At 36.0% G+C, this 13,880-nt stretch overlaps 1 protein-coding gene across 2 annotated transcripts in view; it reads right to left on the reverse strand.

The window, feature by feature from the left end:
* Positions 1-3,720: 3,720 nt before the first annotated feature.
* The window catches only part of LOC107719369 (DNA (cytosine-5)-methyltransferase 3A-like), a 50,329-nt gene continuing 40,169 nt past the window's right edge, over positions 3,721-13,880 (reverse strand). For both annotated transcript variants that reach the window (XM_016526776.1, XM_016526775.1), the window contains 8 exons: positions 9,785-9,869; positions 7,708-7,853; positions 7,523-7,613; positions 6,828-6,976; positions 5,680-5,765; positions 5,476-5,545; positions 5,218-5,336; positions 3,721-4,401 (listed from right to left, as the gene is read on the reverse strand). In XM_016526776.1, coding sequence (XP_016382262.1) covers positions 4,260-4,401; positions 5,218-5,336; positions 5,476-5,545; positions 5,680-5,765; positions 6,828-6,976; positions 7,523-7,613; positions 7,708-7,853; positions 9,785-9,869 — 888 coding nt within the window. In that variant the 3' untranslated portion in view covers positions 3,721-4,259. The remainder of the gene's footprint in view (positions 4,402-5,217; positions 5,337-5,475; positions 5,546-5,679; positions 5,766-6,827; positions 6,977-7,522; positions 7,614-7,707; positions 7,854-9,784; positions 9,870-13,880) is intronic.

The following is a 13,880-nucleotide window of genomic DNA, read 5'->3' on the forward strand; positions in this document are numbered from 1 at the left end:
TGAATATGCCAAGACTGTCAAAAACCATGAATGGCAAAAAACACAATACTAGTCAGCCTGTAGATTAGCACGTAGGCTGATTCGTATGCAGTTCAGCATGAGAGAGAACGGCCATGTTCACATCGCAAGAGCCTGATTCAGAATCTGAATTTTTTTAAATCAATTTTGTCCATTTTTATTTTTAACAATAAATCTGCTTATTTTCAAATTACACTTTTGAATCCCAGATTTTCAGTGTGGCCACTGACTTTAGGACAGCTCAGTTTTTCTATAAAGACATTTGAATATATTTAGTTTATTTACATATTTTATATCTCCTCATATAGTAGAATTTTAAAATTATTCAAATTTATGCCAAAGTTAAATCAACCATGCAATTATCCTAAAAGTTTGTGGTCGGTAAGATTTTTCATAAGAAGTCTCTTATGCTCACTAATGCTGCATTTATTTGATCAAAAATACAGTAAAAACTATTTAAAATAGCTGTTTTCTATTTGAATAAAATTAGATTTATTTCTGTGATGCACAGCTGAATTTTCAGCATTACTCCAGTCGTCAGTGTCACACCAAGAAACATTTCTTACTATTATCAGTGTTGAAAACAGTTGTGCTGCTTCATATTTTCTGAAAAATTTAGTGACATTTTTTGATGAATAGAAAGTTCCATTATTTATTAAGACCAGCATTTACTTGAAATACTGTATAAATCTTATGTAACATTATAAATGTCTTCATTGTCACATTTAATCAATTTAATTCATCCTTGCTGATTAAACACATTAATCTTTCAAAAAAAAAAAAAAAAATCTTATTGACCCCAAACCTTTGACCAGTAGAGAATGTTAACAATTGCATGAACCACATTGCATGTGTTCCGTGATTAATTTCCACATATTAAAGTGTCTCAAATGGAAGATGATAACATGATTTTTCATCAAAATCATTCAAATTAGATCTGGGCCAAAAATTACGCAACTGCGGTGTGAACGTAGCCGAGCTGAACCTGAAGCAGAACGCAAGCCAGGAGAGAGTGAGAGAGAGAACAAAGCACCATGAAGCTTGCACCATTGAATTTCTGCACCAACAGTAGAAACACATGCAGGGGCTAAAAACAACACAACATCCCTGATACCTGACTGAACACAGACAAACCCAAACTACAGTAAGAGTGGTGGTATCTGGACTGAAATGTTGAGCAAAAATCTGGCAGAATCGGATGCAAGTAATTCCATTTCTACATGAGGAAGGTCGGTGTGTGTTGCTGGCGGAAGTTTGCCTCAGAGACGACAGCAAACAACATGATCTTATAAAGAAAATAAACTGCTCTCACAAAGGAGTAGTTCACCCAAAAATGAAACCTACATCAAGACTTATTCACCCTCATCAAAGTAATACTACAGTGACCAAAGAGTCGTGGTGTTTTGTTTAAGTCTGGAAGGCTGATTTGCAGATCACGCTCTTGAAGGGTTGTCCACTTATTATAAGCAATGCTTATTAAGCGTCTTTGGGCTTGTCTTCACTCATAAAGTGATCCAGTTTGTAGAGTAAATAAAGTAGGCAGGTGCATGTCACAGTATTTTGGTATATGGCTTATTTACAAGATTTACAAGCATTTGTATTTAAGCTCATTACGGGCTTGTTGTCACTTGCTGTTTTTTCTAGCAAGATCTAGCAACACTAATGAGTCAAACCGTACCTCGTTCACTGTGATTTCTTCCATTGCGCATAAAGAAAAGACACAACTCTAACATAGGTTTAAATACTTCATGAACAACTAGTTGTTGAGTTTGGTTCTGTACCAGTGTTGCCAACGATGAAAGGAAAACCGCAGAAAAAAATGGGCCAGTTTTGATTAGCAATTGGGCTGGCTTTGTTTCACAGACCTGGCAACCCTGTTCCATGCACACTACATGGAGTTTTCGTAAATGCGGCTGAATTTTTCAAGAGTTAATTTGGTTGTAAAATGCGGTTGTTGTAAATTATTTAACTGTGTATGTAGAGAACAGGATTAAGCATTAAAATGTGAACTGACAACCGAATTTAGCTCCAGTGTGTATGTGGCCGGAAAGTCAGGTTAGGAATGACACGAGGGTAAGTAAATGATGACAGAATTAAAATTTTTGGGTGAACTGTCCTTTTAAGGTGTATGAGTGTGTAACACAGCTCTCAGCTTGTGTGTGTGTGTGTAATGGGACACAGCTCTCTCATATGTGCCCTATAGGCTCCAGCAGAAAGGCATCATATGGGACTGTGTGCTGCGTTTGTATTGCTGAGAGAGAGACAGGGAGACTGAGAGAGAGAGAGAGAGAGAGAGAGCACCATAGTGGAGTTAGTTCTGAGTGAGTAGTTGTTGTAGTTTAGTAGTACCGTATTAAGAGCACAACCTGTAAACAGTGTATTGTTGATTCTTCAAGCCCATCTTCTCTCTCACTGGAAATGTGTTTATGTGTGAAAATGATGTTTGTGTAGACGTTACAGACACGTATACTAACCAGGCACAACATGACAAAGCAATAAGTGAAAAATTGCATTTCTTCCATGTAATTCTGACACTTCATCCTAACTAGATGTGATTTACCTGATTTCTATTTGTGTAATAGTAGAAATATTGGGTAGCACTGCTGAATCAATCTCATGAAAATACGCCCATAGTCAAATTTCATCCAAAGAAAAAAATTTATACATTTTGTTTTTCCTTAGCCCATTTTAGGACCTTTATCTTTTTTTGCATTTTATATATATATATATATACATGCCATAATACAAAAAAAGCGCGGTTCTTTGTCACAAATACAGTTAAAAAAATATCATAGGGGAGCAATCGGTTCCACATCTACTGTAAAGTTTTCACTGCGTTCACCCCTCATCACACCACAGCTGTTTCCTCCAGTGAAAATGAAGCACATATGAACGCATACTTTATAAAACGATCATGTTGCCATTTCATTTGAAAATGTAACTTTCAATGCAATACATTTTCCAGTGCATGTGGCAAAGAGGTTTGCATACTTGAGCTAAGGAAAGAGGGTTGTACTAGAAATGCAAACAGTAAAATTTTGTGTGTGTACAGTAAACAGGTGTGTGTGAGATCATGAAGACTTGTATTTGGCTTATTCAGTTATATGTTATACCTATGCAATACAGTGGAATACTGCACTTTTTAGTATATAAATTTAGCATACCACCCCTATTAGTCAAACATTTTTTGTTATATATACATATATATATATATACATATATATATATATATATTAATATTTTTTCACATTACAATAATGCCATTTTATTGGGTAAATGCACTTAATTGTCATGAAAATAATGCAAAAAAAAAAAACATTTTGTTTTACTTTTGATATCAGAGTAAAATATGACCTAGACATATTTTCTTTGAGATTCTTTGTACATTAAACATCAAACATGATTTGATGATTTTAACTCTTCACCACAGCATTTCGGGTTCATTGAGAACAGAAAAATGACTTAATTCTTGAATGTTTCCATATCATACCTGGTTAGTTCATGGCGTAACATAAGTTTTAGGGTCGAGGGATGGGATTCGCCTGCTTCGAGTATTTAAACAGCGTCTGCTTCTGTTTCACACCTGTTATCCAGCGCTTTGTGCTCTATATTTTCATGCTCGGACAAACATACACTTGCGAACACACACACACATTTAGTCTCTGTCAGTTTTGTGAGAGAGAAAGAGTTGTCACAGTTGGAACATGACAAAAAAATTCTAAAATCTAAAAAATCTAAACTCTGAACCCAGTTATGTTTTCAAATAAATATCTGAAGTGTGGCTGTTTAGTGGGTTGAATAATAATATTAGGATAGCACCAGCCGTTCATAGGCCATGAGCAAAAATGAAGAACACAAGAAGGTGGAGCTTATTAGATATGCAGGAAAGGAAGAGGAGGGACGTCTCGATTAGGGTTGGGCGATGTCTACCAAATTGGCATCAGAAGATGTCTACAGTGAAACATTGAGATGGACGATGACATCGGTGGGGGGCAGCTGACCACTAAAGGCTCGGGTATACTTCACTATACTTCTCTTACATAATATACTTCTCTTATAGTATGCTCAGCTGCTGATGAGTGAGGACGGATGAGCAGTATCACCTACTTGACTCTCTCTGTCTCAACATTCACCTCGCGCCTGCGCTGTTGTACGCAGACCGTCTGTGTGGTTACAAAAATTGGACTGCACGCAGACGGGGGTGAATCACGATGCCATCATGTTGTGAGGTGGGCGGAGCTTCAGTAACAGGCAAAGTATTCCTTCAGTGGAGCGAAGAGGTGGCGAATCACAGGAACGCTCCATGACCTTCCCAGAAGCCTTTGCCTGGCGAGACGACTCATGTTGGACACGTCTGTGTAATGGACGGGGAAGCCGAAAACTCTGTAACACACACAGCAGTGGATCTTACATATAAATACATACAGCTGAATCTCATGAATTCAAAAGAAAACAACAACAACAAAAACCTAATAAAATAAAGCCTATTTTCAGGACTATTAACTTTTTTTTTTTTTTGCATTGTGACACGTTTATGATTTTTAATTATATTATTATTATTATTATATATTAGATTATAATAGATTAAGCATGTTTTCTTTAAAAAAATCTGGATTACAATTTTTATAACTATTATTTTTTATTACTATTATTATTAATTGTATTATTAAACTACTAATTATTTCAATTATTAAAATTACTAAAATTATTGACATTTAAAATTACATTTTATATTTCCCATTATGCTCAATGATAGTGTAATACAGTATTTTTCTTTTTCTTTTACTGGATTATTGTAAAATGCACATTTTATTATTATAAAGTCCAACAAATAAATGACAGTATCATGATACTAAAATTGCTTATAAAATTGTACACATCTAAATTATTTTTGCATGATTATTTGATGAATAGAAAGATCAAAAAATATTAAAATATTAAATATTAAAAAAAAAAAAATTCATCTAGTAGGTTTTACATTTTTTTATTGCTAATCATTTTATTATTTAATTGTTTATATATATTTTAGAATTCAAATTGTCTTTATGGAATTGAGAATTTGGGAGAAATGTGCATAAGTTTAATGAAAATAATTTGTCATGCTGTGAAAATCTCCAAACAGAAATATGCTTTATTTTCTGCAAAATATACTTTTTTCCCTTTTGAATGTGGCATGAAATAATACTAGAATGCCCTCACCTCTCCATCTCCGTGCACCACAGGATATCCTCTTTATTGTTCATGTAGACAGGGAAGTGCTGGTCTTTGCCCTGTTTTATTGAGTTTGAGCGTGTTGTGATGGTTCGCACTTTATAGAACTGAAAAATAAAGATTCATGGGAAATGACGTCTGGATGTAGTCAACAACAACTTTCAAACAAAACATCAGGACAAGCTATCCTGAACAATTCAAACTGATGAGACGTTCCATGCATAACAAAAAAATGATGCCACACACCTTAGCTGTGCGTCCATGTTCCAGACAGTCTTGCAGCTGGAGTTTATCATTTGTCATGGCAGTCAGCGGCCTGAGAGAAAGACAGAGAGAGAGTTTGTTTCTGATGAGGTCAAATCTGATGTTCACTCTTCATGCCTGTTTCACATGTAACTCAAACGATAACATCTGATCTCACTCAAATAGCAGATTTTCCAGCAGTCGTACCGGTTCATTCCAGGTAAGTTTCCCCAGAAGTATCGAGCTCTGTGTGCAGCAGACACCTCCTTAGCATCAATCATTACTGGATTACACTGAACACAGACAGACCCATTATATTAACCATTATAATGCAGAACAAAGTCAAGTTTAGCCAAGATTTTGTAATGTTTTTGAAAGAAGTCTCTTATGCTCATCAAGGCTGCATTTATTTAATCAAAAATACAGTAAATATTGTGAAATATGATTACAATTTAAAATAATAGTTTTCTATTTGAATATATTTTAAAATGTAATTAATTCCTGTGATGCAAAGCTGAATTTTTTTACATTTTTTGTTATAATATTTCAATGATATTTTTGCGGAAACCGTGATACATTTTTTTCAGGATTCTTTGATGAATAGAAAATTCAAAGGAACAGCATTTATTTGAAATAGAAATCTTGTGTAACATTATAAATGTCTTTACTTTCACCTTTGATCAATTCATGCATTGTTGCTGAATAAAAGTATTAATTTCTTTGAAAAAACAATTTTACTGATCTCTAACTTTTAAAGGATAGTATGTGTGTGTGTGTGTGTGTGTGTGTGTGTGTGTGTTATATGCAGTGTGCAGTGACTCTAAAATGTATTTAGACACTGCCTGAATGTCACTGCATTAGATAAAACACTAAAAATAATACTAACATAAAAAAATGAAAAACCTTTTTGTTAACTGACAAAATGAATAAACAAATAAATATTATATTTACATATGGCATAATAATTAAAAAAAATATATATTTTAAATAAATATAATAAATACAAAATTAAAGTGAGTTGATGAAAAGTTAAAATACACCTAATAAAATAAATATCAATATCAGTTGCATTAGATACAATTCTAACCCAAGTGTCATTTATGCTACTGAAAGCAAAACATTTCACAAAAAAGCTTGGTTTTAAATGATAAAACAATAGATGTTGTGTTGAAAATGAAGAAAATAACTTTGTGTTTGTCAGATTTTAGTGGAATTCAGACATTTTTTAGTGTCCACATACAGTTTGTGCACAATGTACATGTTACATGTACAAACACAAGAGGGCAGCGCTGATAGTTGCACACATGATTCACTCTGTGCATGTGAGGGTGTGTTTGTCTTGTGTGTGTACACACCTCCAGAAAGCGTGAGATGTCTCTCTTGTCACTGACTCCCATGGCGACAACGTTTTCAAACAGCCAGAAAAACGGTCGTTCCTCTCCTTCTTTGGGTAGCGTTTCGTGAAGCAGCCGGTAGAACTCAAAGAACAGACGCCCGGTGCCCTCTGCACACAAGAAAAAACACTTATTACAACAAATTAGGGCTGCACGATTCATCGAAATGAAATCGCAAAGGCGATAAATCGTGATTAGGCAGAAGCTGCGATTGTCATGCGTATCTTTCAGTGAAGCACGGTTCTGTGATCAGCAGTAAATCACCATCCGAAGGCCAGAGGGCGCTCTCGCGCTGAAACTCCAAATACACCCAGCAGAAGAAACCCAGGAAATCCCTATAGCGGTTGCTGAATAAACAGAAGATTTAACTGCTTTCATTGATTCAACATGACTAATAAACACACGACTACGGCAATATATTGGTTATCGGAGTTCATTTTATTATAATAAAGTATATAATAATGCAATGCTAATCGATATAGCCTTTATCACTGCTTAGAATACTATGAAATATGTTGTGTGCCTTATTCTGTGACCGGCTTTACTGATGAGATGCGCATGACAACCGCATTCGATTAATCGTGCAGCCCTACAACAACTGCATCAATATGCACACATAATTTATGGTTTTTGCTGCTGGAGAGTGAGTGTCGTACCGTACAGGCCTTTCCTGGAAGGGTTGACGATGGACAGATCGTTACAGGGGCTTCCACCGATCACGAGATCAAAGGGCCCCCACTGCTGAATCTGCAGGGAAACATGTGATGCAAACAGAGAGAGACGTCAGAAGTGTGTCCAAGAGAAAAGACACTGAGGGACAGAGAGAAAGACACAGGCTCACATTCTTGCGTGTGACGTTTCTGACGTCTCCGACATAACTGATTATTCCCTCGTGTCGCACCATCCCCACCGTGATGGAGTCCTCACACACCTCTGACGCCACGTACTGCCCCACCTGAATGCCCAAATCCTTCAGCACCAGCAGCCCTGACAGCAAAACACACACACACACCCGGCTTATTTACACTGCCATGTGTGTTCGATTCAAGGGATAGTTCACTAAAAATTTAAAGAAATTCTGTGAAATAATGTTTTATTGTTATAGTTTTTCGCAATTAAGTTTATTTTTTATTACCGTATTGTCCCGAATATAAGACGATATTTTTTTCTTGGAAATACATCTGAAAAAACGCGGTCGTCTTATATTCAGGGTCTAGATTTTGACATGTCAATAATACACCCACAACAATAAATGGCGCCAAATACGCATAAAACGAGTGTGCCATGAAATACATCAGGGTCGTCTTATATTCGGGCCAATACGGTAATAGATTTATATATATTTTCCATTTGTTGTTTTTATTTTAAAGGGATAGTTCACCCAAAAATGAAAATTAGCCCATGATTTACTCACCCTCAAGCCATCCTAAGTGTATATGACTTTCATCTTTCATTATATGAAAAAATGTCCTGGCTCTTCCGAGCTTTATAACGGCAGTGAATGGTGGTCGAGATTTTGAAGCAAAATAAAGTCTGTCCATCCATCCTTATAAATGCTTATGCTACGCCTACGTCATCCACTGGAACACCACTCTCTCGTGTTCGCGCGTACGACAGTTAGCGGGAGCTAGAGATTACGGTTTATAAAGTTTTAAATATGGATATTTTTCTTACACAAATGCATCAATTGCTTCAGCCTTTATCAACCCCCCGGAGTCGTGTGGAGCACTTTTTATGATGGATGGACGCACTTTATTGGACTTTAAAATCTCGACCACCATTCAGTGCCATTATATTGGAAGAGCCAGGACATTTTTTAATATAACTCCGATTATATTCATCTGAAAGAAGAAAGCCATATACACCTAGGATGGCTTGAGGGTGAGTAAATCATGGGCTAATTTTCATTTTTAGGTGAACTATCCCTTTAATACTATTTTCAAATTTACTGTAAATTTCAGTTTTATTTGCACAAATTACTCCATCATGCAATAAAAAAATGATTATATATTGATTTAATTATTTATATCAGTTAGCTTGTTTCTTGTAGTCTTAGTTTTCATTTACTGTAATATTTAGTATATTTCAATTCGATGTTTTTAACACAATGTTTTCATCAGTTCACTATCAATTCAATACCACTTTTATTGAGACAGATGACGCCATAATCATTTTGAAAAAATAAATATTTATTTATTTGTCAGTTAGTTTTAGCTTTCTGTAGTTTTAGTTTAAGTAATATTTATTTTACTTCAATTCACTAACAAGTAAAATAAACTGTCAAACTGTTATCATTAATTCACTTTAAATGATCATGAGACTACAAAACTATTTATTTAAGTTACTTTTAGTTTTTTTTATTTACTTTGATATTTATTTTATTTCCTATTAACAACATTTTTTTTAAATCAATTGTTTTTATCAGTTTACTTTAAATTTCTATCTATCTATCTATCTATCTATCTCAGTTAGTTATAGGTTCTTGTCTATTATTATATCTAATTCCTACTAACAAAACTTTTAAAATATGTTTCCATCAATTCACTTTAAATTTCAGTTTTACATTTTAAATTTGACAGTTTTACACAGACAACCCCATGATCATGTGACTACAATGTGATTATTTATTTATTTATTCCTTTAAAAAACTTTTATTTCTGTTAGCTGCTAAGGCAACATTTCTCATTTTTGTTTAGTTTAACTTGAAGTACTAAAATAACTAAAACTAATAACAATTCATAAAAACTATGAAGACAAAAACAAATTTTAAACTGACAAAAACACAACAGAATGACTTAAACTTTTAACTAAAATGCAAAAGAATACAGAAAATACAAAAAATAAAATCTAACTCAAAACATGAACAAAAACTATAATAGTATCTCAATGATAGAAAAATAACACAGGTGTGATCTCACCTGTAGCGATGCCATCAAACAAAGAGAGGACTCTGATTGGCTGCCTCTTCTCTGCTGGTATTGGTGAATACAACTTCAGCGGTTCCTGAAGAAGAGAATGGACAGATTTTTCTTTTTAAAGTGGTCATAAAATGCATTTTTAAATTATTTTTTGTTTCCTGAGGTGCACTTATAATCTTAGTAAGTTTTTTAATTACATTCATAATTTAGTTATAAATGGCCATTTTCTACCGTGAATTTAGCCTTTGATTTGGACGCTCCATTAAAAGGGGCGTGTCTGCTGTAAGACTTCAATGTAAACGCCCACTGCTATAATAATAATAATAATAATTTATATTATATATATATTTATATATAATTTATACGTTTTATTTATATAATGCCTTTCCAGTACTCAAGGACGCTTTACAGTAAAGATACAATTAAAAAAGAAAAACAGCAATATAATAAACAAAAATGAGAAATTAGAATGAAACACAATGAGAAAACAGGACGCAGAATACGAATGATAACATTCAGAAAACAAAGGGATGTAGGACATAACTTACAAATTAACAAATAAATTTTACTAGGTTGGAACAGCAGCTACGCTAATTATGTCTCTATTTGTTTCTCTGTTTTTGCCACGGGATGTTAGGATTTACACAAGCTTCAGTCTGGATCCAGAACACCTGAGAAGAGATGATGCCAACCCCTCAGAGGACCTCAGATGATGCCAACCCTGAAACAACATACAGAGCTACCACATTTTGATATTTTGATGATGAAAAATATGCAGGAAAATCAGACACGCCTCTGGCACACAAGGCTTGAAGGCCGTGGTGGCTCTCTAGCTGTTGGTGCTGTGGTGGATGCTGTCAGGCGGTGTGCTGTGGTGATGTAGGCTGTAGCAAGGTGCAGGTCCTTGATCTTGTGCAGCAGGTGTCGAGGCAGTGTCACCTGTTGTCCAGAAGAGAGTTGGTATGGGGCAGATGGTTGTTTGTAGGTGTTGTTCGCAAGTAGGCTATCCGTGGTACCTGCGATTTGGAACAGCTGGGTTGGACTCTGTAACAATGTTCGTAGATCGGGAAGAAGGAGGCGGGAACCGACGAATATTTAAAGACAAAACTTTAACCCCTTAAGTGTCACGCTTTGGAATACAGACCTAAGGTTGGACTTTTTTTTAAAGACGACAATCAGCATTTTATTGTAGAAGTGGAATCATTTTAAAATATGAAAGTATCAAAAAGTTATAGAAGTTTAAATTTACTGTAAAGATAAATGCACTGTACAATTTTTTATTTTATTATTTTATTTTATATAAAATAAATATTTTTCATAACAGGTTTGACTCTAAAATTGCTATAAAATTAATGCCTTATGTCTAAAAATATGTTCCAAATTTGAAGTTGATATAAAAAAAATTGTGGTTCCTGTGAGATTTTATTTAGTCGTTATACCACAAACAGCCACTGGGTGACACCCAAACTCCATTGAATTTGTATGCATTTTTCTGTCACAAATGTCTACATTTCTCTGTCAATATTACTTATATCACAAAATAACCACCAAATATGGAATCTTTAGACTCAGATATTTCCAACGATATGTATTTTGTTAAGATTATAAAAAGTTTCGATTGTAAAATACCGCAATACATTTTGAATATTACACTTGACACCGCCCACTAAGGGGGAGGAGACCGCCAAAAGATTTTAAAGTACCATTTCCATGGTAACGCAATGTCCGATTTCAAAATGGTTTTCACTGGATGAATTTTTAAGCTTTCAAATGATATCTAATTTAGGGTGATTACTAACAATTTTGATAGATTAAAAAGGCAATAAAATATATAATGGCTGTGGGCCCACCTGTGGGTCAGTGACACTTAATGGCACAATATATAATTTTTTGCCACTAGAAGGCGCGTATTTAAAACAAACAAAGAAACAAAGGCGCAGTTTGATGACGCCGTGACTGGGTGTGGAATCATGGGAGTTGTCGTCTTCATCTCTACAGCCGAAGCAATCCGACGGGACTCGGGCAGAAATCATGTTCATGGATGACCTAATGTATTAAAGATTTATTAACGTAGTAGAATGAAGCAGGGTGAGGCTGAAAGCCGTCGAAGCGAAACGAGGCCGCTGAACGAGCGTGACACACGGCTCGAAAGCAGCAGAGCTTTTATTATGCCACAGTCAACCGCTTCTGCTCCTTCCGGAAAGCAGCGGAAATAAGCAGCGCTGTTTTATCATACTAGATACATTTGAACGTTCTGTTATAATGCTACTCTGTGCTGTCGTCACCTGTCTAATAAAATGCATAGCATATTAAAGCGTCTTTGGTGTTTCCATGTTTTCTACAAAACAAAACAGAATCAGAAAATCGAGGGTGTATGACGTCATTGGCAGGCGACACAATGACACTATAGACACGGTCCGTGTCACTAGTTAAAATTGCTTATTTCTCTGGATTTAAACATTCTTCGAAACATTTGGGATAATGCAAGTACACAAGTCAGCAAAATATATAACACTATTCTAGTGGTTTTTGGATATTTTAATAAAAAAATCGTACATATTGTGCCTTTAAGGGGTTGTTAATAATCAAACAAACAAACACAAAACGAAAGCAAAAGCGGCAGCCCCTCACGGACGACTGCTGCATAAAACATAATAAAACAACAACACAAATAGTCCAGGCCTGGTCCTCTCTTGTCCAACTCTGTCGTCACTCCTCCTCTTATCCTTCCGGAGCTCCTCCGTGGGACTCGAGACCGGTGAGTGGCGCAGGTGTTGCTCATTATCATTTACTCCACCGGCCTCGCTCCGTTCCCATGGCTCTCGGCCCCGCCCCACTCGTCTCAGACTCTCACTTATGAGAGGGCAGGTAGTTCCAGGGGTCGCAGGGAATGGTTATGGAGATTTTGTAGTGTGAAGATAGTTTTTAGACTGCCCTAGTAATGGTGGCAGGAGGGCAGCAGGTGACTGTTAGCCCTCTGTTCTGCTCAAACGTCAAGAGAAGTCTGACGTTTGCGGTGTCGCTTTGCTCTTGTGGCAGCACCGACTTGATGTTGCCTGAGTTGTGTTGGGAGAGCTTTCACTGTTGGACTTCTGGGCCCGTTGCTCCATCCAGTGTTGTCTGGCTGCATCTGGGATGTTGGTTGGTTTACAGGATGCAAACCCCAAATTCGCTTCTTGCAGAACTTCCTGGATTCTCCTTGGAACAACAACTTAGCTTAAAATGAATGAATTATTTTAACTCGTTTATCTTAGATTATAGACCGACTGCAACCAATTTATCCACTACCGCAGCCCTCAACGAGCCCAACGGCAGAGTGCAATACGTGAGGGAATGAGCTCCAACACGTTCCCCTAACTTTTCAAAGTCTGTGGTTAAAGCGCCACTTAGTGGTAAAAGGCAGCAAAAACTCAATTCTAATAAAATATTATTCTGGTTGAGTACCATCTGTATATGTGTAAGCATCAAGAACATTTTGATTCTCCATTTCATGGCCCCTTTAACTTCCATTTGTGTTATTAGTTAGTCTTCATGACTGCAGTAGATAAAATCTTGTTGAATTGGCGTCAAAACTGCTAAGACGCTAGAGCCCTGCACGGGCCTCAAATATAGGCCCTAGCCCGGCCCTGGCCCGAGACACTCAGGCCCTGGCCCGGCCCGGGTCCGACAGCTCATCAGAATTCTTGGCCCGAGTCCGACTCATAAAGGTAAGAGTAATACATCACTCGGAACTGTAAAGGGTCTATTTTTATTTGTGTGCACTCACAATATCAACAAAGCGTTGTGCTTTTATAAAATAAAGGATACATACAGGATGTGCTTTCTGCAATTTCGGCCAGGAGCGCTTCACAATGATGAACCTAAACTCAGCGAATACTTGCCTCAAAAACTTGCTAAATATATCAATAGAAAGCTTTAAATTACTACTTTAAAATGAAATCATTCGAAACAAAAACAAAAACTCTTTTTACGGATTTTATACAATCCGTAAAGATGCATTTCTCAGGATCAGGATCGTCATCTTCATCTTTGCGACACGGACTCAGAAAACACAAATTTATTAATAAATAATTCAAATATCTCATTATTTCTTTCC

The sequence above is a fragment of the Sinocyclocheilus rhinocerous genome, unplaced genomic scaffold (assembly GCF_001515625.1).
Source record: "Sinocyclocheilus rhinocerous isolate Xijiao unplaced genomic scaffold, SAMN03320098_v1.1 scaffold303, whole genome shotgun sequence".
Classification (NCBI taxonomy): domain Eukaryota; kingdom Metazoa; phylum Chordata; class Actinopteri; order Cypriniformes; family Cyprinidae; genus Sinocyclocheilus; species Sinocyclocheilus rhinocerous.